Here is a 27456-nt window from a genome sequence, read left to right as displayed (position 1 = left end):
AAGTTGAACACAACTTAACGACTGAACAACAACCAAAGAGGAAGCTGCCTGGGGTTCTGCAACCAGATCCGTTGATAAATTCATGGATGAGTTCCATGGATTTGTTGGACCCAATTTTTCTGGGTTAACAGTCTATATGCCTTAGTTTAAATTCTTCCCTAATTTACATTATAGTGACTAGGACATATGTATAAGAAAACAATAAATTCTTGATACTAAAAGACATCATCAACCATCACAAAACTAGCCTTGTGATCTTGAGAAAAATTACATAATTTTTTGTCTGCTAATGTTCTTAACAATACAACAGAGGACCAGGTAACTGGTAAGACCCTTACCCTTCAGGTAAGAACCTTGCTAGTTCCTAGAATCAGTGAGTCACCGTGTCTGGTTAGAAATTGAATTTTACACAATTATTTTTCCAGATTCAGATTCTATTTGTCGTTAGATTAAAACCAGCCAGTAGTCATATGTCAATCTTGAAACTATTTTTACAAAACATTATATATTCTAAGTTGGTTGTTCAGATTTACTAATTGTAGACACAAAGCTCTTAAGCAGAAAAATCTTCACAAATTTAAAATTTTCTCTTCTATTAAGTATTGAAATACATCTTACTTTATAGATGTTATATTTTAAAAATGTGTGTGGCTTAAGGAAACTATTTTATGACATTTAAGAACCAAAGTGAAACATGTAAAATATCATGTATGAAACGAGATGCCAGTCCAGGTTCAATGCACAATACTGGATGCTTGGGGCTAGTGCACTGGGACGACCCAGAGGGATGGTATGGGGAGGGAGGAGGGAGGAGGGTTCAGGATGGGGAGCACATGTATACCTGTGATGGATTCATTCTGATATTTGGCAAAACTAATACAACTATGTAAAGTTTAAAAATAAAATAAAATTAAAAAAAAAAAAAGAACCAAAGTCAAAGAACCATTTACTAAAAATAACTTTACTGGAAATTTGCCTAAATATTCTTAAATATATAAAAACAATATTAAAATTTTAAGTGATAAAGTAGTTAAGGGTTATCCAAGGATCAGCTAGTTTTTTCTCAGATAAATTAGTTTATTCTCATTAGCCTGCATGTCGTTCTATACAGAGCTCCCTGGTACTTGTGTCCTGCTACTTAATCTTGGATGCTTGTCCCAACTCTATTCCAGCCTCACCTCAAGGGGCTGACTTCTCTGAACTTTCCATGTGTTGCTGCCCCTTACCTGCACCTCTTTCTTGCCCTTTCTCTGCAGCATCATTTGCCCACAGCAGCTCTGGGTGCTAGCCTGAACCGCCCGGCTGACTGTGAGTCCTGCACTGGCCAGACAGAGTCTATTCTTGAGTGAAAGGAGAAGAAAGGGAAGAGACAGACAGAGGTCTGAGTGAGGACAGAAAAGGGATAGGGCAGGAGGGTAAAAGGAAAGAGTTAAGGAATAGATATGTTGGTTACCAGTTTGCCATCATAATTCAGTTTCTTCCTTCTCTTACTTAAAAACCTTGCCTCAAATAATTTCTTCATATTAAAAAAAGAAAAGACTCCCTTGAACGATGACTAGTGACCTAATACGTGCTAACCTGATCTCTGATGAGAAACTGATTAATCACCCACATTTTAGAGCCCTGGGAAAGTTGACATGAAGGGATAAATGGACTCCAGGGCAGGCAATGAATTTCTGAGGTGCATTTCAGAAGTTCTCCTCTAAACCATAAATAAAAGCAGGTTGACTACAGCCTGGCACAGGTGACCAGGACAAAACATCATGCCATCCAGGACCAGCAGTCAACACCCTATTCACAATGCCCCCAAGTGGATGACCAGATATTCTATGCACTACAGAGATGTTTCCCAAGCCAACTTTTCCAAGAGTTCATCGGGGGAGGCGAGGAGGCAGGTCACAACACCAGAGCTTGAAAACATTACTCAGGAAAGTATATTGGGGAGCTTGAGGAGTGGACAAGAATACTTCAATCTTCATTAATGTTATCAGCAAGATTTTAATTTCAAAATACACCTGCCTATCTTCCCACCCCCCTACAACACTGACTTTCCACCCTGAACCATTTACTAGCAAACCCCACAATCAAAGGGGAACTAGGCACCTGTGCCCCTGTTTGAACATGAAACATGAGGGTAAGATGGTGCAGAGGGGGAGAGACACAGGCCTCTAAGAATAGTGACCATGGGGAGCACCAAGGCCAGCAAATAAGAGAAGAGAAGTTACACAGCTCATGGAGAGGGAGAAGTCCCCCCACCCCCAGATCTTTAACTTCATCCATTTCTTTCTTGGCAGGAGAAACTCTGTAAAGAAACAGAATATCATTGGACATTTCAAAGCAAAAGTGAACCCACAGATTGACACTTACATTTCATTTGCTTGGAGATGGACTTGTTAGGTTCAAGCCAGTGCTGGGGAGAAAAAAAGCAGAGATTGTGGGTCAAATGGCTGGACCATGTGATGCATACTTAATAAAAGGAACTTAGTAAAGATATTCTTTTTCCAAAGTACAGCCTCAGTTCCCCATAGATATTCCTTGGGGTTCCACCCTCTGAAGATCAACATGAGCAATTGGGCAGTAATAATATCACAGGCAAGTGTATAAATTACAGAGAATTAATACTTTCTGAGTAGTATTTGAGTCATGCAGTTGCTAGGAGAGAAGGACAAGGGAGAAAATATGCACTTAAATGGGATGTTCCAGTGGCTCTAGTTGGCTCCTAGGTGATTCTTTGAGCTCCATCGCTCTGGGCAAGCCACAGAGGGCTAAAGACTTTGACATCCATGACCTCTAAGAGTCACAGTCCAGCACCATCCTTTCAAGTTAACAGTGAGGCAAGCCACCATTAGCCCTGTCACACACAGAGACAGTTCTTCCTTCACAGTAGGGAGGAACAAATTATTTTAAACATCTTATTTCAGAGGCCTGAGGTCATCAAGAAGAAAAATCAGCTGCAACACAAAACAAAGAAGCTCCAAATCCTGAATAGCTCAGAATCATGTTACCGATAAGTATTTGAAGCAGACACAATGCTGGACCCAGCAACCAGCTCTCTCCACACCATGAGTGAAGGTCACTTTGACATGCCAACACCAGGGCAGCCTCTGATGTTACAAAACATGATGCCCTTGAAGCTGCTTAAGGAATATCAGGAAACATCACTTTATACGCCAGAAGTTTAGATAGATAGATGGTAAGAGGGGTGCCACTGAGTATCCATCAAGATGCTGGGGAGTCCTCACTTATGGGGCACCCTCTCTCTGCTAGATACTGGAGACAAAAGAAGAGGAGGAAACTTACCATCAGTCAAGCACTTACACCTCAGTTTATCTCATTTGCAGGATCCAGTAAGCCTCAGGATTCTGTATTATCCCTATTGTTTGATGTAAATACATAGCCATGAAGTTGAATTAGGAGCTAGTACTGTTGAGGGTTCACCAAGTGCCAGCGTTTCCATAAGCCATCATTACTACCCCATTTACAGACAAGAAATCTGGGGCTTGGGATGTTAAAGAACTTGCCAAAGAAATGGCAAAGTGAAGAAATGGCGATGCCAGCTTTCTATGCAATTCTAGTGCAGAGGCCCTTAACCTTGGGCTTGTGGCTTCCCCACTGGCCAGTTCACTCTAAAATGTATTATTCTCCTCGCTGAACACTCCCTACCTTCCTAGGAACTAGAGAATTGAGTGTCCAGTCAGCAGGTTCCAGTCTAGGGTTTCAGATCTTTGCATTCTTTTAAGAAAAATGGGGTCTCCTGGCTATTTAAATCTAATTCTTCTAAATGAAGAATCTGCCAGAAAACCATGCATTCATCCATGACCTGTTGCACAATCAAACTAATATAGCAAATTTCTTTGTTTCTGGCCAGAATTCCACCAACCTATGTTGGGAACCCTGGTTAACTCCTTTTTCCCTTATTTTTTTGTGGTAAAATATACATAACATCTGGTCCCATCACTTCATGGCAAATAGATGGGGAAACAATGGAAACAGTGAGAGACTTTATTTTCTTGGGCTCCAAAATCACTGCAGATGGTGACTGCAGCAATGAAATAAAAAGAAGCTTGCTCCTTGAAAGAAAAGCTATGACCAAACTAGACAGCATATTAAAAAGCAGAGACATTACTTTGCCAAGGTCCATCTAGTCAAAGCTATGGTTTTTACAGTAGTCATGTATGGATGTGAGAGCCAGACTATAAAGAAAGTTGAGCACCAAAGAATTGATGCTTTTGAACCGTGGTGTTGGAGAAGACTCTTTAGTCTCTTGTACTGCAAGGAGATCCAACCAGTCTGTCCTAAACGAAATCAGTCCTGAATATCCATTGGAAGGATTGATGCTGACGCTGAAACTCCAATACTTTGGCCATCTGATGTGAAGAACCAACTCATTGGAAAAGACCCTGATGCTGGGAAAGACTGAAGGCAGGAGGAGAAGGGGATGACAGAGGATGAGATGGTTGGATGGTATCACTGACTTGATGGACATGAGTTTGAGTACACTCTGGGAGTTGGTGATGGGCAGGGAAGCCTGGCGTGCTGCAGTCCATGAGGTTGCAAAGAGTCGGACATGACTGAGCGACTGAACTGAACTGATACATAACATGGGCCTTCCCAGGTGCTACTAGTGGTAAAGAATATGCCTGCCAGTATGGGAGACATAAGAGATGTGGATTCAATCCCTGGATCGGGAAGATCCCCAGATCAGGAAGATCCCCCTGGAGGAGGGTGTGGCAAGCCACTCCAGTATTCTTCCCTGGAGAATCCCAACAAAGGAGCCTGGTGGGCTACAGTCCATAGGGTCACAAAGAGTCAGTCATAACTGAATCAAGTTGGCATGCACGCACGCATACATAACATAAAATTCACCATCCTAACCATTTTTAAGTGTACAATTTGGCATATTAAACACACTTACAGTGGTGTGCTACCATCACCACCATCCACCTCTAGAATTCTTTTCATCTTGTAAAATTGAAACTCTATACCTATTAAACATTAACTTTCATTTCCCCCTTTCTCCCAGCCCTTGGAAACCACCACTGTACTTTTGGTTATCTCCTTCTAATCAGAAATTATGCTTGGACTTTACACAGTTAAAATTGAACAATGAGAAAGGTATTGATTATACCACTTACTAGCTACAAAATGTTTACTTTCGGTCTCTGTTTTACAACTATAAAATGAGAACAGTAATTGTACCTACCTTGTAAGGTTGTTGTGAAGATTTTAAAAATTAATACATGTAAGTTGCTTAACAGTGCCTGTCATGTGAAAAATATTCAGTGAATGCTTGTTTGCTGATATTGTCACTGTTATTTAATAAGTACAGTTTAATTGGGAAACCACATTTTTCAATATATGGGACACATGAAAAGAATAATAACAGGGGTCTCTGGTGATTTAATTACTTTTCTAGAAATAAATACATAGCATAATTTAGAACTAAGGCATGAAAACAAATAATAGCAGCCTGAGATCAATACCTACTGCTATTGTTTCACAGAGGAGGATACAGTCATTTTGTGAACAGAGTCTGAAATGTAAATAAGTTATCCACATGCTCCTTGCTTGGCATTCTTTAAACTCCTTAGCCCTTCTCTGCCGAATTTCAACCTATCTTCCCACCTTCTCACTGCCTCCAGGGATGACAGGCAAATTTCATTTTGTGCACTCACAAAAGTTGATGGTAATCTTCCAGGGTTGTGAGGAGAACTCAAGATTGGGTGAAGGCTTGGGGAGAATGAGTGTCATGATGGATTGGTTATGTCTGCCATTCATGATGGATTGGCTATGTCTCCCATGGAAGGGGAGGGAACATTTAAGGCATGCCTGTGAGATATTTACCATCTGTGGTCTACATAAATTACTATAAATGATCTGGCCTTCTCATTGTCCTACATAATATGCCCAGCAGTTTCTGATCAGTTCCTATCTTCCTCTTCCTCTCAGCCTACTCATATCCTGCCCTTGTTTCTCAATTACCTTTGTCTAAAATTTAACTACTACATACATTTCCAAAACAACTATTCTTCCCCAGTGGGATAGTCATAGGGTATAGAGTTCTAAGAAAAATAAGCCAGAAGTAATCATGCTTTAAGGAATTTTAGGGAATCATTTATTCAAAGAGGGTCACGCTCAATTTATTGGTATGCACTGAAGTTTAAAGGCTTCCATGATGACTCATGGTAAAGAATCTGCCTGGGTTCCATCCCTAGATCGGGAGACCTGGGTTTGATCCCTGGATCGGGAAGATCCCCTGGAGAAGGGAATGGCTCTCCACTCTAGTATTCTTGCCTGGAGAATTTCATGGACAGAGGATCCTGCCGGGCTACCGTCCATGGGATCACAGAGTCAGATACAACTGAGTGACTAACACTTTCACTAAAATTTAAAAACCTGACTGGCCTATGGCCTAGCAGTTCCTTCACTCTAATTTGGCCATGTGAATGAAGAGGAATGAAACAAGGATTTTCACTGAAATATTATATAAAATTATAAAATATTAGAAATAACATTAATGGCCATAATCAGAAAAATGGGTAAATAAAATCTGGGAGATTCTGTGGCAGTCTTTTCTAGGAAGTAGATCTTTATGTGCAACATGGTTGAATCCCCAAGGCAAAGTGTAGGATGAAAAAAGTGAACTGCAAAATTTATAACCATGACCACAGTTAGTTCCCAAATTGTGCATAGGAAAGCACAGCCACAGTAGACATCTGCTGGACTCCGTGCAAACCCTGAGCTCAGGGAGGTCCACAGTCCCAGTATTAGCACCCACTAAATTCCTTTTAATGTCATACTTTTTCCAAAGTTGGGTTTCCTGTGGTTGCTGTGATTAAAAAAAAAAAAAAAAAAAAGTCCTGTGCAAATTAGGAATTTGGTGTAGAACAGGCAACGAGTGTGGCAGTGTCTGATCTGATCCCAAGGTTTGAGAGCCATGAAGTGTCCAACAGGCATATACTGCCAGTTAGTAGGTAATTATGGTTAAGAATGAACTGGATACTATTTTCACGTGTGTAATGTTTTGAATGGCTACTAAGGCCATAATGGCTATGTTAGGACATAAATACTTATTAAGTTGTTTGGATCTAATTCTCACTAGATGGAACTGTTAAATATTCTTTTGACCCAGAGCACCATGAAATAATTACTAAGATACTGAAAGAGCCATAAACCAAGACAATTCAAGACCCTCTGAACTATGATCGGAGAAGGCAATGGCACCCCACTTCAGTATTCTTGCCTGGAAAATCCCATGGACAGAGGAGCCTGATGCGTTGCCATCTATTGGGTTGCACAGAGTCGGACACGACTGAAGCGACTTAGCAGCAGCAGCAGCTGAACTATAGTATCATATGACTAATGTGTTCTCTTTTTAAAATAAAAAGTACAAAACAGTACCATATATTTTCAAAGAAGACTTAACAAGCATCTAAATGTATTTTTAAACATCTGAAATGATGCTAAACTGATCAAGTGAGGTGGGTTACAGGGAGAGAATAGGAATTTAGGGTTGTCAGTCAAAGAAAACCATGAAACCACAACTTCCATTTTAACTGTGATGCTTTAACTTAAATTTTCACATGCATTCGTACAGTACATGACTATTTAAAAATCAGTTGCAAAGAAATAGCTAAACTCTATCCAGAAAATGGCTCACAGTAAAGAATTCGCCTGCAATGCAGGAGACTTGCTGGAGACATGGGTTCGATTCCTGGGTTGGGAAGATCCCCTGGAGAAGGAAATGGCAACCCTCCCCAGTATTCTCGCCTGGAGAATCCCATGCACAAAGGAACCTGGTGGGCTACAGTCCATAGGGTTGCAAAGAGTCAGACAAGAACCAAACATCATCCAGAGAATAAAAGTGGATTTCATGTAGTTTAGACTCCAGAGGAAGAATCTCATACATAACAGGCCAATGACAAATCTAGCCAGGCATCCAGGTTGACTCAGGAGCCAGCAGGCCTGGATTCAGAAGCCAGCTCTGCCACTTACTAGTGAGTGGTGTGACCTCCATCAAGTTCCTCTGTTTCTTCAGTTATAGCATCATATGAGGTTTAAGTGGGTTAACTCACTTAGAAGCTCTAAGAACAGAGTTTGGATCACAGTGAAGGCTGAATAAACACCAGCTGTTCCCTCCGATCTTCCTCCCGTTCACTGAGAGAGATTCTTAAGTTGGTGACATAGGCCCTCTCGGTGAGACCATATTTGTCACTTTCTTCTCTCCCTCCCCACCCCACCTGCCTTCTGTGCTACATGAACAGATAATTCGCCTTCATTTTTTCATCCTTCCTTTTAGAGGTAGGAGTTGGACAATGAAATAGTCTGTACTATACCAACACATCCTGCTGAGATTGCATGTACAGATGGATTACACGCCCATGAGAAAATAACAACCATGTTGTGGTGTGCTTGGTAATTAGATGTAAGGCTTAGAACATTTATCACATTGCTATTTTCCCTTCAATTGCTACTTGGAATATATGTGATCTTTTAAAGTCTGTTTCCTTGCTGAAAACTGATATTCCTAGAGAGAGGAAGCAACGAAAACCTGCCAACCAAATATCTGAATTTGTGGCTGAAACCTTCATTTCCTCGAATCTTATTTAGAATAAAAATTTCAAAGACTAAGGAAGGTAATACCCAATCATTGATTCTACTTACTGAGCTTCGACAGAAAGATGAACCAGAGGAGGCATCCTTAGCATGAGTTGAAGATATTAGGAAGATGTCTGCAGGAAGAGTGTCTGAAGGCACAGCCCAGGTTCCCTTTCCCTTTAGTTATACAACAGTTAACTTTTTTTTTTTTTTTTAAAGAAGGCTGCCCTCAGGTTACTGGAATCCATTGCAGGGTGAAGAATGAATATCCCACACACTCCCACCTCCACCATCCCACAGCAAGTCAGCTCATAACTAATAATGGATGCTTTTGAACTGTGGTTCTGGAGAAGACGCTTGAGAGCCCCATGGACTGCAAGGAGATCAAATCAGTCCATCCTAAAGGAAATCAACCCTGAATATCCATTGGAAGGACTGATGCTGAAGCTCCAATACTTTGGCCACCTGATGCACAGAGCTGATTCATTGGAAAAGACCCTGATGCTGGGAAAGATGGAAGGCAGGAGGAGAAGGGGGCAACAGAGGACAAGATGGTTGGATGGCATCACTGACTCAATGGACATGTGTCTGAGCAAACTCCAGGAGATAGTGAAGGACAGGGAAGCCTGTCATGCTGCTGTTCATGGGGTCACAAAGAGTCAGACACAACTGAATATCTGAACAACAACAACAACTAATGACAGATGTGGGAGGATAAATACTCCTTATTCCCTTGGGCAGGACAACTCAAAGACATGACCTACACTCTTCCTGAACTCCTCTGTGGAACTGAGCCCAAGTTATTCTCTCTATGACTGCCTAACATCATACCCTGGCCCACCCTCCTTCTCTTAATGTCCCAATCCCCTACTCCCCTATAAGTCTCCTTCTGGGAACATTTCCTAATAAAATTGGAATTTTTATCTCAGGATTTGCTTTCTAGGAACTGAACCTAAGACAGCCTCCCTAACTCTCCAGCCAAAACTGCCCTCCATGGTATTTGAAATTCTTCTATTCAAGAAGAATTCTCAAATTCTTTTATTCCTTTCACCTTAGGCTTGAGCCCTAGTAGGCTGCAAATTCCCTGTGAAGGGTCCCAGTTTAGTATTGTTTTCAGCATTGAAAATCTGACCACATTTCAAGCCAGTTCTTATCTTCTGGGTTGGGGGTAGCAGATTTCAGAACCTCTAAGATTCCTTTAGCTCTCACATTTCATATACTATGAATTGAAGCAGATGAGAATGTTGCCAACAAATATTTCTTTCTAATTTTGCTGCTGCATTTAGCTCTAAGAGATAATTTTTCTCTTTCTCATCATGAGAAATGGTACATTTCTTTCATACTTTCTAATTCTGGCAAATATGGAGAAAAAGATGGCAGGAATGAGTTGGTGATTTATGACTGAGTAGATTGATTTTCAAATTGGTAGATTTTTTTAAAAAGCTACCAAAAGTAAACAATATAAAAGTTAGCTATCTTCAAATCTGGGCTTCTGTTGAAACTGACCCAGTTTGTGATTACAGAATAAATTACACACCTCTCTGTTATCTTTCTCAAAACCCTTGGTTCTCTACACCAAAGTATCTGTAGACTAGAGAAATGTGTTAAATAACCAATAGGGCTTTAAACAATAATGAATAGACCTTCCCAAACAGGAGATTGTTTTTCTCCTCAATAGTAACCAAATCCCAAATCTGCTCTGAAAAGATGGCCTGATTCTCACATCCCACCTGGACAAAGCCCCAGAGTAACTCAGTCCCTGCGTTAGCTAGCCAATTTATGCCATTTCTAAGCCCTTTGCTGGGGAAAAAAAGAATGCCATCAAAATGAAGGCAGCCTTAACAGTGTCCTGGATAAGAAAGTTAGCCTAGGCCTTAGTCATTTCACTCCTGGTAACAATGACTTCCACTCCAGTTTCAGTAAAATCTACAGCAACAAAAATATCTGTAGATCAGGTATACTCAAAAGTTATTGTCCTTTTGTAAGTCAATCTATGTAAGAAAGCCTCCATGGCTTTAGGAATAGTGTTTTTGCACTCCTTCAGCCATAACTGCTTTTGCTTTCTAGGTTCCTAGGGATGAGCAAAACAGAAGTAACTGCCAAGAGAAGAAACACTGTAGGAAACAGGAGAGCAAAAGCACCTTTTTTTTACATAAAGAACCAGATTGTAATTATTTTAAGCTTTGTGATCCATATGGTCTCTGTCAGGACTCCAACTCTGCCATTGGAACATAAAAGCAGCCACAGACAACACAGAAATGAATAGAAGTAGCTGTGTTCCAACAAAACTTTATTTACAAAAACAGATGAGTGTCATCCTGACCCTTGTGTGCCAACCTCTGCTCTACATCCAAGAAATCCATAGTGTACAAGAAAAAACAAATAGTGGTCTGAAAATATAATAGAGTTTGTAAAAAAAAAAAAAATGTTTATTGATGTGCATTTTAAAGTACATTAAAATACCAAAATGCAGTCATAAAGGGAATTATGGGCTTCTTTCATGCTTGTTACAATGGATTTTACCATTATCAGTACCCAGTTACATACTGTGGAACATCTGCCGTCATGTCATATAAATTTAACGATACTATCACCAAACTTTTCTAAAGTTCAAAATTCTCCTAGTTGTCAAACTTATGGATCTTTCCAAACTCTTTAAAGCATGGAATAGTAAAAAGATAAGTTATATATACTGATAACATGGATTAGTGCATTTAAACAACCCTATGGCACAGTTGCTTTTAGTATCCTCATTTCACAGATAAAGAAACTGAGGCACAGGCTAAGGTCAAAGTCATACAAACAGCAGATGGCAGGGACAGGATTTGACCCAGTCTTCCTGTTGTTAAATCTCTTAGCATTTGAGCAATAATGTCCTCTAATCTTCCTTCTTCTTGATATCAGAGATTTCAGTTCATTGTTTTTATGAATTCTGTAACTACCTATGCTTCTAAAATGTCTCTCTCTCTCTCCCCCCTCATTCTATTCTTTCTTCTCTGTATGTTCCTGGTTAGTCTTCATTGCAAGTTTCTCCTTCCGGACCATCCTTTAAAATATGGACATTTATTCAGCTTTCAGTTTCTCCTCTCAACTTATACTCTCTCCCTTAACACTGCAATCTATTCTTCAGGGCCTTAAAATAGTGAGGAGCTCATTGACTCCCAAAATCTCCATCTGTGACCTAAATTTTTTTAAATTTTAGATCCATTTCATTTTAGGGCCTAAGATTCAGATCTATATTTTCAACTATACTGCAAACCTCTCTGCCTCAACAGCTCATAGTCATCCCAACTCAACATGTCCAAAACTTATCAATCCAATGTTTTTGTACAGTTTATTTGGTAAATGGTTCCACTTGTACTTGGAACCTATGTAAGAAGTCCAAACACTCTGCTAGAAAAGCCATGTGGAAAGGCCCTGAAAACACATGCAGAGGAAGGGGGTCCCCAAGCCCCACCTTCTAGTCACCCCCACTGAAGCACCAGGCACATGAATGAAGATGTCTTGGACACAGACCATACCAGCCACTGGCTGAGTGAGCCCAGACAACCCCAGGCAGAGCAGAATTATCCAGCTGAACCCTAATCAAATTCCTGACCCACAACATCCTGAAATTTAATAAAACTGTGCTGTTTTAAACCAGCAAGTTTTGAAGAGAGTTGTTACATAGCAATAGATCACTAGAACTCTTCCTCCTTCTTATGGACTGAATGTGCCCTCACCCATTATACTCACATGCTCCAACCCTAACCCCAAAGTGATGATTCTGGAGGTAAGGCCTTGGCGAAGTAATAAGGTTCAAAAGACGTCATGAGAGTACAACCCACATGATTGGATTAGTGTCCTTATAAGACAACAAAGAAAGACCAGAACTCTCTTGAGCTCTTCCTCCTCTACTCCACCATGTAAGGACATAGGAGAAGGCAGCTGTCTGCAAACCAGAAAGACAGTTCTTACCAGGAAACAAACCCATCAGTACCATGATCTTGGACTATCCAGCCTCTTAAAACTATGAGAAATAAATGTCCTGCTTAAGCACCTGGTCTATGGTGTTTTCTTGCAGCAGTCCAAGATGCCTAAGACACTCTCATTATTACCTCCATCCATATAATACATAATTACAATTGAACTTTGAAAGATATCTATCTGCTGGAGCATAAATGAATAAGAAATATGTCTTCTTTAAACTGTCATTTCCTAATCTATACTGTTTTTATTTATCTAAGTTATACACTATACTCACACTTACATTGCAGTCTCTTCTCAGCTGAACTTAAAAACTGCCTTTAAAATGACTTCCAAACCTGCTTGTGTACATTTAGCTCTAAATTTCTTGCCACTGGAAGTCTCTAGTGAGTGATTTTCTTTATAATTATGGCACTTAAATCTTATTCCCCAAATTAATTTCTATCTTCATTCTGAACCAAACCCAGGAGGTTCCCACTACAGAGGAGAAAAACTGTCCTACATTGGATATCTTCCCATTTTTTCTAACTCAAACAGAGATAACATGGTATTTCCCAGCCCTACTTAGTTTTTGTCTGCCTTTTTAAAAAATTTCAAGTGTACAACATAGTGATTCAATAATTTTATACACTACAAAAATATCACCATGGTAAGTCTGGTTACCATCTGTCACCATACAAACTTATGGCAATATTATTAACTATATTCTCCATACTGTACATTATATTCCCATAGTTTATTTTATAACTAGAAGTTTGTACCTCTTAATCTCCCTCATTTATTTCACTCATCCTCCCACCATCTCCTCTCTAGCAAACACTAGTTCATTCTCTGTATCTATGGGTCTGTTTTGGTTTTGTTTTTTAGATTCTACAATAAGTGAGATCAAGTTCTATTTGTCTTCCTCTGACTAATTCCATTTAACTTAATACCTTTTAGATCCATCCATATTGTTGCAAATGATAAGATTTCATTTTTTTATTATATATATATATATATATATATATATATATATAATCACATCTTTATCCATTCATCTGTTGGTGGACACGTAGGTTGCTTTCATATCTTGGCTTCTGTAAATAGTGCTTCAATGAACACTGGAGTATATATATCTTTTCAAATTAGTGTTTTTGTTTTCTTTAAGTAAATATCCACAAGTGAAATCGCTGAATCATATGGCAACCTCACTTTTAACTTTCTGAGGAATCTCTAGTGTTTTCCACAGTGGCTGCACCGATATACGTCTCCACCAACTGTGCATGAGATTCCTTTTTTCCATATCCCCACCAACACTTTGTGTTTGTTATCTTTTTGATTATAGTCATTTCGACAGATGTGAGGTGATGTCTCACTGTGGTTTAAATTTGCATTTCTCTGATAATTAATGATTTTGAGTAGCTTTTCATGTGCCTGTTGGCCATCTGTATGTATTCCTTGGAAAGATGTCTATTCAGGTCCTCTGCTCACTTTTTAATCTGGTTTGTTTTTCTGATGTTGAGCTGTATGAGTTCTTTGTATATTTTGGATATTATCTCCTTATTGGATATCTTTGCAAATATATGCTCCAATTCAGTAGGCTGCATTTCACTGACAGTTTACTGTGCAAAAAATTTTTAGTTTAATACAATACATTTGTTTATTTTTGCTTTTGTTTCCCTTGACTGAGGAGATATATCCAAAAAATATTGCTAAGATTGATGCCAAAGAGCATACTGCCTATGTTTTCTTCTAGGAGTTTTATGGTTTCAGGTCTTACAGTTAAGTCTTTAATCCATTTTGAATTTATTTTTGTGTACGGTGTGAAAAAGTAGGAGAGTCTGATTCCTTTGCAGGTAGCTGTCTAATTTTCCCATCACCATTTATTGAAGAGTCTTTTTTTACCCATTGTATATGGCTGCCTCATTTGTTATAGATTAATTTACCATATAAATGTGGATTTCTGGGATCTCCAATCTGTTCCACTGATCTATGTGTCTGTTTTCATGTCAGTACCATACTGTTTTGATTATTATAGTTTTATAATATAATTTGAAATGACAGCGTGATATCTCCAGCTTTGTTCTTTCTTGAGATTATTTTAGCTATTCAGGGTCTTTTGATTCTATACAAATTTTAAAATTACTTGCTCTAATTCTGTATAAAATGTAATTGGTTTTTTGATAGGGATTGTGCTGAATCTGTAGATTACCTTGGGAAGAATGGTCATTTTAACAATGTCAGTTCTTCTAATCCATGATAACACTATAACTTTCCATTTGTTTGTGTTGTTGTCAATTTCTTTTATTGATGTCTTATAGTTTTCTGAGTGTAGGTATTTTAGCTTTTAATTTTTTCTCTGTATTTAATACTGTTCAATGCAATTGTCAATGGGATTGTTTTCTTAATTTCTCTGATAGTTTATTGTTAGTATAAAATAACACACCAGATTTCTGTATGTTAATTTTGTATCCTCCAATTTTAAAGAATTCATTTATTAGTTCTAATAGTTTTTTGGTGGTGACTTTGGGGTTCTCTATATATAGTATCATGTCATCTGCATTCAGTGACATTTTTCTTCTTCCTTACCATTTTTCTTTGCTTTTATTTCTTTTTCTTGTCCAACTGATGTGCTTAGGACTTGAATAAAAGTGGTGAGAGTGAGTATCCATGTGTTGTTCCTACCCTTAAAGAAAAAGTGTACAGCTTTTCACTGCTGAGTACAATGTTAGCTATGGGCTTGTCATATAAGGCTTTTATTATGTAAAGTATGTTCTCAATATATTCACTTTCTTAAGAGTTTTTATCATAAATAGAACTGAACTTTTATCAAAGCTTTTTCTGCATCTATTAGGATGATCATATAATTTTTACTATTCAATTTATTAATGTGATGTATCACAATGATTTACAGATATTGAAAAATCCTTGCATCCCTGGCATAAAGCCCACATGATTGTGGTACATGATCCTTTTAATGTATTGTTGAATTTGGTTTGCTAGTATTTTGTTGAGGATTTTTGCATCTGTGTTCATCAGTGATACTGGCCTGTAATTTTCTTTTTTTCTGGTGACTTTGTCTGGTTTTGGTATCAGGGTGATGCTGGCCTCAGAGAATAAGTTCAGAAGCATTCCTTCCTCCTCGATTTCTTGAAATAGTTTGAGAAGAATAAGTGTTAAATGCTTTGTAGAATTCTCCTGAGAAGCCATCTGGTCCTGGACTTGTATTTGTTGGGAGGTTTTTCTTAATTACTGATTCATTTTCATTATTGATAATTGGTATGTTCATATTTTCTATTTTGTACTGATTCAGTGTTGGAAAATTGCACATTTCTAAGAATTTATCCATTTATTCAGGTTGTACATTTTGTTGGCATATAATTGTTCTTCAGTTCAGTTCAGTCGCTCAGTTGTGTCCAAGTCTTTCCAACCCCATGAACTGCAGCACGCCAGGCCTCCCTGTCCATCACCAATGGCCGGAGTCTACCCAAACCCATATCCATTGAGTCGGTGATGCCATCCAACCACCTCAACCTCTAATGTCCCCGTCTCCTCCTGCCCTCAATCTTTCCCAGCATCAGGGTCTTTTCCAATGAGTCAACTCTTCGCATCAGGTGGCCAAAGTATTGGAGTTTCAACTTTAGCATCATTCCTTCCAAAGAACACCCAGGACTAATCTCCTTTACGATGGACTGGTTGGATCTCCTTGCAGTCCAAGGGACTCTCAAGAGTCTTCTGCAACACCACAGTTCAAAAGCATCAATTCTTCGGTGCTCAGCCTTCTTCACAGTCCAACTCTCACATCCATACATGACCACTGGAAAAACCATAGCCTTGACTAGACGGACCTTTGTTGGCAAAGTAATGTCTTTGCTTTTGAATATGCTGTCTAGGCTAGTCATAACTTTCCTTTCAAGAAGTAAGCGTCTTTTAATTTCATGGCTGCAATCATCATCTGCAGTGATTTTGGAGCCCCATAAATAAAGTCTGACACTGTTTCCACTGTTTCCCCATCTATTTTCCATGAAGTGATAGGACCAGATGCCATGATCTTAGTCTTCTGAATGTTGAGTTTTAAGCCAACCTTTTCACTCTCCTCTTTCACTTTCATCAAGAGGCTCTTTAGTTCTTCTTCACTTTCTGCTATAAGGGTGGTATCATCTGCATATCTGAGGTTATTGATATTTCTTCCAGCAGTCTTGATTCCAACTTGTGCTTCATCCAGCCCAGTGTTTCTCATGATGTACTCTGCATATAAGTTACATAAGCAGGGTGACAATATACAGAATAGAGTATTCCTTTTCCTATTTGGAACCAGTCTGCAGTTCCATGTCCTGTTCTAACTATTGCTTCCAGACCTGAATACAGATTTCTCAAGAGGCAGGTCAGGTGGTCTGGTATTCCCATCTCTTTCAGAATTTTCCACAGTTTATTGTGATCCACACAGTCAAAGGCTTAGACAATAAAGCAGAAATACATGTTTTTCTGGAACTCTCTTGCTTTTTCCATGATCCAGCGGATGTTGGCAATTTGATCTCTGGTTCCTCTGCCTTTTCTAAAACCAGCTTGAACATCTGGAAGTTCACAGTTCACATATTGCTGAAGCCTGGCTTGGAGAATTTTGAGCACTACTTTACTAGCGTGTGAGATGAGTACAATTGTGCGGTAGTTTGAGCATTCTTTGGCATTGCCCTTTTTTGGGATTTAAATGAAAGCTGACCTTTTCCAGTCCTGTGGCCACTGCTCAGTTTTCCAAATTTGCTGGCATATTGAGTGCAGCACTTTCACAGCATCATCTTTCAGGATTTGAAATAGTTCAACTGGAATTCCATCACCTCCACTAGCTTTGTTCGTAGTGATGCTTCCTAAGGCCCACTTGACTTCACATTCCAGGATGTCTGGCTCTAGGTGAGTGTGAGTGATCACACCATTGTGATTATCTGAGTTGTGAAGATCTTTTTTGTACAGTTCTTCTGTGTATTCTTGCCACCTCTTCTTAATATCTTCTACTTCTGTTAGGTTCATACCATTTCTGTCCTTTATTGAGCCATCTTTGCATGAAATGTTCCCTTGGTATCTCTAATTTTCTTGAAGAGATCTCTAGTCTTTCCCATTCTATTGTTTTCCTCGATTTCTTTGCATTGATCGCTGAGGAAGGCTTTCTTATTTCTCTTTACTATTCTTTGGAACTCTGCATTCAAATGGGCATATCTTACCTTTTCTCCTTTGCTTTTTGCTTCTCTTCTTTTCACAGCTATTTGTAAGGCCTCCTTAGACAGCCATTTTGCTTTTTTGCATTTCTTTTTCTTGGGGATGGTCTTGATTCCTGTCTCCTGTACAATGTCATGAACCTCCATCCATAGTTCATCAGGCACTCTGTCTATCAGATCTAGTCCCTTAAATCTATTTCTCATTTCTACTGTATAGTCATAAGCGATTTGATTTAAGTCATACCTGAATGGTCTAGTGGTTTTCCCCATTTTCTTCAATTTAAGTCTGAATTTGGCAATAAGGAGTTCAAGATCTGAGCCGTAGTCAGCTCCCGGTCTTGCTTTTGCTGATTCTCCATCTTTGGCTGCAAAGAATATAATCAATCTGATTTTGGTGTTGACCATCTGGTGATGTCCATGTGTAGAGTCTTCTCTTGTGTTGTTGGAAGAGGGTGTCTGCTATGACCATGTGTTCTCTTGGAAAAACTCTATTAGCCTTTGCCCTGTTTCATTCCGTATTCCAAGACCAAATTTGCCAGTTACTCCAGGTGTTTCTTGACTTCCTACTTTTGCATTCCACTCCCCTATAATGAAGAGGACATCTTTTTTTGGTGTTAGTTCTAAAAGATCTCGTAGGTCTTCATAAAACCATTCACCTTCAGTTTCTTCAGCATTACTGGTTGGGGCATAGACTTGGATTACTGTGATATTGAATGGTTTGCCTTGGAAACTAACAGAGATCATTCTGTTGTTTTTGAGATTGCATCCAAGTACTGCATTTCAGACTCTTGTTGACTATGATGGCTACTCCATTTCTTCTAAGGGATTCCTGCCCACAGTAGTAAATGTAATGATTATCTGAGTTAAATTCACCCATTCCAGTCCATCTTAGTTCGTTGATTCTTAGAATGTCGATGTTCACTCTTGTCATCTCCTGTTTGACCACTTCCAATTTTCCTTGATTCATGAACCTAACATTACAGGTTCCTATGCAATACTGCTCTTTACAGCATTGGACCTTGTTTCTATCACCAGTCCATCCACAACTGGGTGTTGTTTTTGCTTTAACTCCATCCCTTCATTCTTTCTGGAGTTATGTCTTCCCTGATCTCCAGTAGCATATTGGGCATCTACCAATCTGGAGAGTTCATCTTTCAGTGTCCTATCTTTTAGCCTTTTCATACTGTTCATGGGGTTCTGAATACTGAAGTCATTTGTCATTCCCTTCTCCAGTGGACCACATTCTGTCAGACCGCTCCACCATGACCTGTCCATCTTGGGCGGCCCCACACGGCATGGCTTAGTTTCATTGAGTTAGACAAGGGATGATCCATGTGATCAGACTGGCTAGTTGTCTGTGATTGTGGTTTAAGTCTGTCTGCCCTCCGATGCCCTTTCTCAGCGCCTACCATCTTACTTGGGTTTCTCTTACCTTGGATGTGGGGTATCTCTTCACAGCTGTTCCAGCAAAGCGCAGCCACTGCTCCTTACCTTGGATGTGGGGTAGCTCCTCTCAGCCACCGCCCCTGACCTTGGACATGGCGTAGCTCCTCGCAGCCAGCTCTTATGATCCCTTGTATTTCTATGGTGTCCACTGTAATTTCTTTTCTTTCATTTCTGATTTTACTTATTTACTTTTTTTTTCTTGATGAGTCTGGTTTATCATCTTTACAAAGAACCAGCTCTTAGTTTCATTAATTTTTTCCATTGTTTTTCTAGTCTTCATTTCATTTACTTCTGCTCTGATGTTTATTATTTCTTTCCTTCTTTTAACTTTGAGTTTTGCTTGCCCTTTTGCTTGTTCCTTAGACTTCCCTGGTGGCTCAGATGGTAAAGCGTCTGCCTACAATGCAGGAGGCCTGGGTTCAATCCCTGGGTTGGGAAGATCTCCTGGAGAAGGAAATGGCAACCCACTCCAGTATTCTTACCTGGAAAATCCCATGGATGGTGGAACCTGGTAGGCTACAGTCCATGGGGTCACAAAGAGTCAGACACGACTGAGCAACTTCACTTTCACTTAGATATTCTAGATTGTTAGATTTTTCCCATTTCGTGAGGCAGGCTTATATCACTATACAATTCCCTCTTGAAACTGTTTTCACTGTGCCCCATGGATTTTGGATCATTCTTTTTCCATTTTTAAATTTCCTCTTTGATTTTTTTCACCGACCCATTGGTTGTTTAGTGGCATATTGTTTAGCCTCTACATATTCATGTTTTTTTTTCCAGTTTTTTCCTGCAGTTGATTTCTAGTCTTACAGTACTGTGGTCAGAAATGGTGCTTGATATGATTTCAATCTTCTTAAACTTACTGAGACTTGTTTGGTGGCATAGCATGTGATCTATCCTATAGAATGTTCCATGTACACTTGAAAAAATGTGTATGCAGTTGCCATATATATATATGTGTGTGTGTGTGTGTGTGTGTGTGTGTGTGTGTGTGTATACATACATATACTTATATATAGTCCACTGGTCTTGAGTATCTTTTAAGGCCAGTGTTTCCTTATTGATTTTCTGGCTGGATGATCTGTCCATTGATGTAACTGGGGTGTTTAAAGTCCTCTACTATTATTGTGTTACTGTCAATTTCTCTCTCTATATATCTGTTAATATTTATGTATTTAGGTGCTCCTCTATTGGATGTTTGTGTGTGTGTGTGCGCGTGTGTGTGGACTCAGTCACTCAGTTGTCGCTAGACTACTTCATCTGTGGAATTTTCCAGGCAAGAATACTGGGGCAGGTTGCCATTTCCTATTCCAGGGGATCTTCCCAACCTAGGGATCAAATCAATGTCTCTTGTGTCTCCTGCATTGGCAGGTAGATTCTTTACCACCAGTGCCACCTGGGAAGTCCTATATATTTACAATTCTTCTGTCTTCTTCTTGGATTGATCACTTGATCATTACATAATCTCTCTCTTTGTCTCTTCTTATAGTTTTGTTTTAAAACTGATTTTGTCTGACAAAAGTCTTGCTACTCCAGCTTTTTTTTTTTTCTTTCATTTCATTTGCACAAATACTTGTTTCCTTCCCCTCAATTTCAGTCTGTGTGAGTGTGTTTAGATCTGAAGTGAAACTCTTGTAGACAGGATATATATTGGTCTTATTTTTTTAATCCATTCAGCCCGTTGTGTCCTTTGATTGGAGTATCTAGTCCATTTACATTTAATTACTTTTTAAAAATTAATTTATTTTTTAATTGAAGGATAATTGTTTTACAGAATTCTGTTGTTTTCTGTAAAACATCAACAAGAATCAGCCATAGGTATACATATATCCCCTCCCTCTTGAACCTCCCTCCCATCTCCCTCCACATCCAATCCTTCTAGATTGTTACAGAGACCCTGTTTGAGATCCCTGAGTCATACAGCAAGTTTCCATTGGCTATCTATTTTACATATGGTATTGTAAGTTTCCATGTTACTTTCTTGATACATCTTCCTCTTCCCCTCCCCCTCTGTCCATAAGTCTGTTTTCTATGTCTGTTTCTCCATTGCTGTGCTGCAACTAAATTCATCAGTATGATCTTTCCAGATTCCATATACGTGCGTTAGTATATGACATTTATCTTTCTCTTTCTGATGTACTTCACTCTGTACAATGGGCTCTAGATCTGTCCACCTCATTAAAACTGATTCAAATGCATTCCTTTCTTTGGCTGAGTAATATTCCATTATATATATACCACAGCTTCTTTATCTACTCATCTGTCAATGGACATCTAGATTGCTTCCATGTTCTAGCTATTATAAATAGTGCTGCAATGAACATTGGGGTACATGTGTCTTTCGATTTTGGTTTCCTCAGGGTACATGCCTAGGAGTGGGATTTCTGGGTCATGTGGTGGTTTTATTCCTAGTTTTTAAAGGAATCTCCACACTGTCTTCCATAGTGGCTGCATCAATTTACATCCCCACCAGCAATGCAAGGGGGTTCCCTTTTCTCCACACCCTCTCCAGCATTTATCGTTTGTAGACTTTTTGATGATGGCCATTCTGACTGGTGTGAGGTGGAATCTTGTTATAGTTTTGATTTGCATTTCTCTAATAAGGAGCGATGTTGAGTATCTTTACATGTGTTTGTTAGCCATCTGTGTATGTCTTCTTTGGAGAAAAGTCAGTTTAGGTCTTTTTCTCACTTTTTATCATTGCAGAGTTGACTACTGTGGGCATGCTCACAGGAAAGGCTGGTACCCAGCACAGTTGGCTGTCAAGCCCTGCTTCATTGGCTGCTGGCTCACTGGTAGGAAGGGCCAGGTCTCAGTACAGCTGACTATGCAGAGTCCTAAAGGGTCCTGCAGCTGGTGTGACCCTGTAGGTGGGCAGGACTGGGTATCAAGAAATCTGGCTGCAGGGTCTGGGGTGGTGGGAGAGGCCAGGTTCTGAGGCACTAGCTTCAGGGCCTAGAGGGTCCCCAGGTTGGTGCCAGCCCACTGGTGGACAGGTAAGCCCCCAGTGCTAATAGATCAGAAAAGAGCTCCAAAATGGTGCTTGGCAATATATTAATATTGTGATAGAATATATATATTGTCCTTGTGATAGAATGAGCTTCCCAAGATGGCTGCTACCAGTGTCTATGTCCCTAACAGGAGTCCCAATTGCCTCGGCCTTTCCAGGAGGCTCTCTAAGATCAGCAACTGGATCTGACCCAGGATCCTTTCAAATTACTGCCCATGTACTGGGATTTGGAGTATATGAGATTTTATACTCATAAAAAATGCACCATTTAAGAGCTGGATCTGTTTCCTACATCTCTCTGGCTCTCCCATATGCAAGCCCTGCTTATCTTCAAAACAAGATGTTCTAAGGGGACCACCTTCCTGGTGCAAGATCCCCAGGCTGGGAAACCTGGTATGGGGCTCAGGGTTTTCGTTTGTTGTTTTTTTTTTTAAATCTAAAAACAAGTTTTATTTGAAAAAAATTTTTTGAATAAGACTCTAAGGTAAAATATCTACCAAAACAAAGTTGCATACTCTTTAAAGACAACAAAATCTAGACACTCAACAGTGTAATACTCACAATATCTAACATCCAATATAAAATTACCAATTTGCAAAGATGCAGGAAAATGTGACCCAAAATAGAAGAAAATTCAGTCAGTAGAAATAGCCATAAATTCTATAGACCATATAATTAGAAGACAGAGATTTCAAAAGAGCTGTGAAAGTGCTGGACTCAATATGCCAGCAAATTTGGAAAACTCAGCAGTGGCCACAGGACTGGAAAAGGTCAGTTTTCATTCCAATCCCAAAGAAAGGCAATGCCAAAGAATGCTCAAACTACTGCACAATTGCACTCATCTCATATGCTAGTAAAGTGATCCTCAAAATTCAAAAGCATATTCAAAAGCAGAGACATTACTTTGCCAACAAAGTTCTGTCTAGTCAAGGCTATGGTTTTTCCAGGGGCCCTGTATGGATGTGAGAGTTGGACTATAAGAAAGCTGAGCGCCGAAGAATTGATGCTTTTGAACTGTGGTATTGCAGAAGACTCTTGAGAGTCCCTTGGACTGCAAGGAGATCCAACCAGTCCATTCTAAAGGAGATCAGCCCTGGGTGTTCTTTAGAAGGAATGATGCTAAAGCTGAAACTCCAGTACTTTGTCTACCTCATGCGAAGAGTTGACTCACTGGAAAAGACTCTGATGCTGGGAGGGATTGGGGGCAGGAGGAAAAGGGGACGACTGAGGATGAAATGGCTGGATGGCATCACCGACTCGATGGACGTGAGTCTGAGTGAACTCCGGGAGTTGGTGATGGACAGGGAGGCCTGGCGTGCTGCGATTCATGGGGTCACAAAGAGTTGGACACAACTGAGCGACTGAACTGAACTGATGGTAAAAATAAAAATAGCTAATGTACCTAAAGAATGCATCAACATAAAAAGGAGAGAGAGATGAAAGATACAAAAGTAAGCAAATGAAACTTCTAAAGGTGAAAAACTCTGAAATAAGAAATTTACTGAATGAGGTTTCAGTTCAGTTCAGTTGCTCAGTTGTGTCCGACTCTTTGCAACCCCATGGACTGCAGCATGCCAGGCCTCCCTGTCCATTACCAACTTCCCGAGTTTACTCAAACTCATGTCCATTGAGTTGTTGATGCCATCCAACCATTTCATCCTCTGTCATCCCCTTCTCCTCCCACCTTCAATCTTTCCCATCATCAGGGTCTTTTCAAATGAGTCGGCTCTTCACATCAGGTGGACAAAGTATTGGAGTTTCAGCTTCAACATCAGTCCTTCCAATGAATATTCAGGACTGATTTCCTTTAGGATGGACTGGTTGGATCTCCTTGTAGTCCAAGGGACTCTCAAGAGTCTTCTCCAACACCACAGTTCAAAAGCATTAGTTCTTCGGGACTCAGTTTTCTTTATAGTCCCACTCTCACATTCATACATGACCACTGGGAAAACCATAGCTTAGACCAGATGGACCTTTGTTGGAAAAGCAGTGTCTCTGCTTTTTAATATGCTGTCTAGGTTGCTCATAGCTTTTCTTCCAAGGAGCAAGCATCTTTTAATTTCATGGCTGCAGTCACCATCTGCAGTGATTTTGGAGCCCAAAAAAGTAAAGTCTGTCACTGTTTCCACTGTTTCCCCATCTAATTTTCCAGGAAGTGATGGGACCAGATGCCATGGTCTTAGTTTTCTGAATGTTGAGCTTTAAGCCAACTTTTTGCTTCTCTTTCACTTTCATCAAGAGGCTCTTTAGTTCTTCTTTACTTTCTCCCATAAGGGTGGTATCAACTGTGTATCTTAGGTTATTGATATTTCTCCTGGAAACCTTGATTCCAGCTTGTGCTTCATCCAGCCCAGCGTTTCTCATAATGTACTCTGCATAGAAGTTAAATAAGCAGGGTGACAATATACAGCCTTGACGTACTCCTTTCCCGATTTGGAACCAGTCTGTTGCTCCATGTCGAGTCCTGACTGTTGCTTCCTGGCCTGCATACATATTTCTCATACATATTCCCCTCTCTTGAATAATTTTCCACAGTTTGTTGTGATCCACACAGTCAAAGGCTTTGGCATAGTCAATAAAGCAGAAATAGATGTTTTTCTGGAACTCTCTTGCTTTTTCCATGATCCAGTGGATGTTGGGAATTTGATTTCTGGTTCCTCTGCCTTCTCTAAAACCAGCTTGAGCATCTGGAAGTTCACGGTTCACACTTGGAGAATATTGAGCATTACTTGACTAGCGTGTGAGATGAGTGCAATTAAGATACACTATATCAGTTGAATAAAGATAAGAATATTTACAGACTCATAATTAGAAATATGTACCAGAAAACATATAACAATAAACAAAGGGAGAAGTTGGTAAAAGGGTATAAGCTTTCAGTTATAAGAGGAATAAGGTCCAAGAATTAAAGTATAACATGGTGACTATAGTTGCACTTTATTATATAATTGAAATTCTCTGACAGTAAAACTTAAATGTTCTCACTACTCCCCCCCAAATAAAGGTAAATATGTGAGACGATGAATATGTTAATTAATTCAAAGGGGTGGGGTTCCTTTTACAATGAATATGTATACCAAACCATCCCTGTTATACACTTTAAACTTCTTGAAGAAAATCTCTACAGTTGTGACTATTCTCCTGTTTTTGGATTGCTTCCCCTGGGTGTGACCATTCTGTGTAACCACCCCTTCTACCTGTCACGTTGTGGTTCTTTCTTTGTATCTTTAATTGTGGAAGATCTTTTCTCCATCAGCTTGTTTTCATATATAGCTGCCCTTTAACAGTTATAATTATGATGTGCCCACAATAGAAAGTGAGCTCAGGGTCTTCCTACTCTGCATATTCCCAGAGATTCTTCCTTATTTCTTCATTTTGACATGAACAAGATGACCAGTTCATGAGTTTGATATCAGTTATGATATCTCAGTTGGTTAGATGACTTTCAGATTGCAACCTCTTTATCAGGCATCCCATTCCTTCCGAGGAGAAGACATCAGGTGTATGTTTATAGAGTCATTGGCAAGCAATCATTTTAGTTAAACATCAAATTCTGCTTTCTTCTGAAAGAATATGACAATTTCTCAAATCTGTCAGCGTTAATACCTTGGACCACAATTAAATTACTGACAACAAATCTGGTTCTCAAGCTGTTATGATAGTGACGTATTCTTTGTAACTTGAATACCCGAAGTCTTTTCCTGCAAAGCCAGGTTACTTGTCTGTCAGTTCAGTTCAGTTCAGTTCGGTCGCTCAGTTGTGTCTGACACTTTGTGACCCCATGAATTGCAGCATGCAAGGCCTCCCTGTCCATCACCAACTCGCGGAGTTCACCCAAACTCATGTCCATCGAGTCGGGGATGCCAACCAGTCATCTCATCCTCTGTCATTCCCTTCTCCTCCTGCCCCCAATCCCTCCCAGCATCAGAGTCTTTTCCAATGAGTCAACTCTTCGCATGAGGTGGCCAAAGTACTGCAGTTTCAGCTTTAGCATCATTCCTTCCAAAGAACACCCAGGGCTGATCTCCTTTAGAATGGACTGGTTGGATCTCCTTGCAGTCCAAGGGACTCTCAAGAGTCTTCTCCAACACCACAGTTCAAAAGCATCAGTTCTTCGGTGCTCAGCCTTCTTCACGGTCCAACTCTCACATCCATACAGGGCCCCTGGAAAAACCATAGCCTTGACTAGACGGACCTTTGTTGGCAAAGTAATGTCTCTGCTTTTGAATATGCTATCTAGGTTGGTCATAACTTTCCTTCCAAGGAGTAAGCGTCTTTTAACTTCATGGTTGCAATCACCATCTGCCGTGATTTTGGAGCCCAGAAAAATAAAGTCTGACACTGTTTCCACTGTTTTCCCATCTATTTCCCATGAAGTGATGGGACCAGATGCCATGATCTTCGTTTTCTGACTGTTGAGCTTTAAGCCAACTTTTTCACTCTCCTCTTTCACTTTCATCAAGAGGCCTTTTAGTTCCTCTTCACTTTCTGCCATAAGGGTGGTGTCATCTGCATATCTGAGGTTATTGATATTTCTCCTGGCAATCTTGATTCCAGCTTGTGCTTCTTCCAGCCCAGTGTTTCTCATGATGTACTCTGCATAGAACTTAAATAAGCAGGGTGACAGTATATAGCCTTGACGTACTCCTTTTCCTATTTGGAACCAGTCTGTTGTTCCATGTCCAGTTCTAACTGTTGCTTACTGACCTGCATATAGGTTTCTCAAGAGGCAGGTCAGGTGATCTGGTATTCCCATCTCTTCCAGAATTTTCCACAGTTTATTGTGATCCACATAGTCAAAAGCTTTGGCATAGTCAATAAAGCAGAAATAGATGTTTTTCTGGAACTATCTTCCTTTTTTGATGATCCAGCAGATGTTGGCAATTTGATCTCTGGTTCCTCTGCCTTTTCTAAAACCAGCTTGAACATCTGGAAGTTCACAGTTCACATATTGCTGAAGCCTGGCTTGGAGAATTTTGAGCACTACTTTACTAGTGTGTGAGATGAGTGCAACTGTGCTGTAGTTTGAGCATTCTTTGGCATTGCCTTTCTTTGGGATTGGAATGAAAACTGACCTTTTCCAGGCCTGTGGCCACTGCTCAGTTTTCCAAATTTGCTGGCATATTGAGTGCAGCACTTTCACAGCATCATCTGCCAGGATTTGAAATAGCTCAACTGGATTTCCATCACCTCCACTAGCTTTGTTCGCAGTGATGCTTCCTAAGGCCCACTTGACTTCACATT

General features: G+C 39.9%; 1 protein-coding gene and 1 non-coding gene across 7 annotated transcripts in view; one reads left to right on the top strand and one right to left on the bottom strand.

Moving 5' to 3' along the window:
• The window catches only part of FRMD3 (FERM domain containing 3), a 341588-nt gene that overhangs the window by 144836 nt on the left and 169296 nt on the right, over positions 1-27456 (bottom strand). For all 6 annotated transcript variants that reach the window (XM_070375423.1, XM_070375420.1, XM_005903053.3 and 3 more), the window contains exon 3: positions 2368-2410. In XM_070375423.1, coding sequence (XP_070231524.1) covers positions 2368-2374 — 7 coding nt within the window. In that variant the 5' untranslated portion in view covers positions 2375-2410. The remainder of the gene's footprint in view (positions 1-2367; positions 2411-27456) is intronic.
• Positions 19566-19637, top strand: TRNAC-ACA (transfer RNA cysteine (anticodon ACA)). Its single transcript has one exon. It is a non-coding gene; the product is annotated as a tRNA-Cys (tRNA).

The sequence above is a fragment of the Bos mutus genome, chromosome 8 (assembly GCF_027580195.1).
Source record: "Bos mutus isolate GX-2022 chromosome 8, NWIPB_WYAK_1.1, whole genome shotgun sequence".
Taxonomy (NCBI): domain Eukaryota; kingdom Metazoa; phylum Chordata; class Mammalia; order Artiodactyla; family Bovidae; genus Bos; species Bos mutus.
The sequence above is the reverse complement of the archived record's forward strand: the minus strand, read 5'-3'. Positions and strand labels throughout refer to the sequence as shown.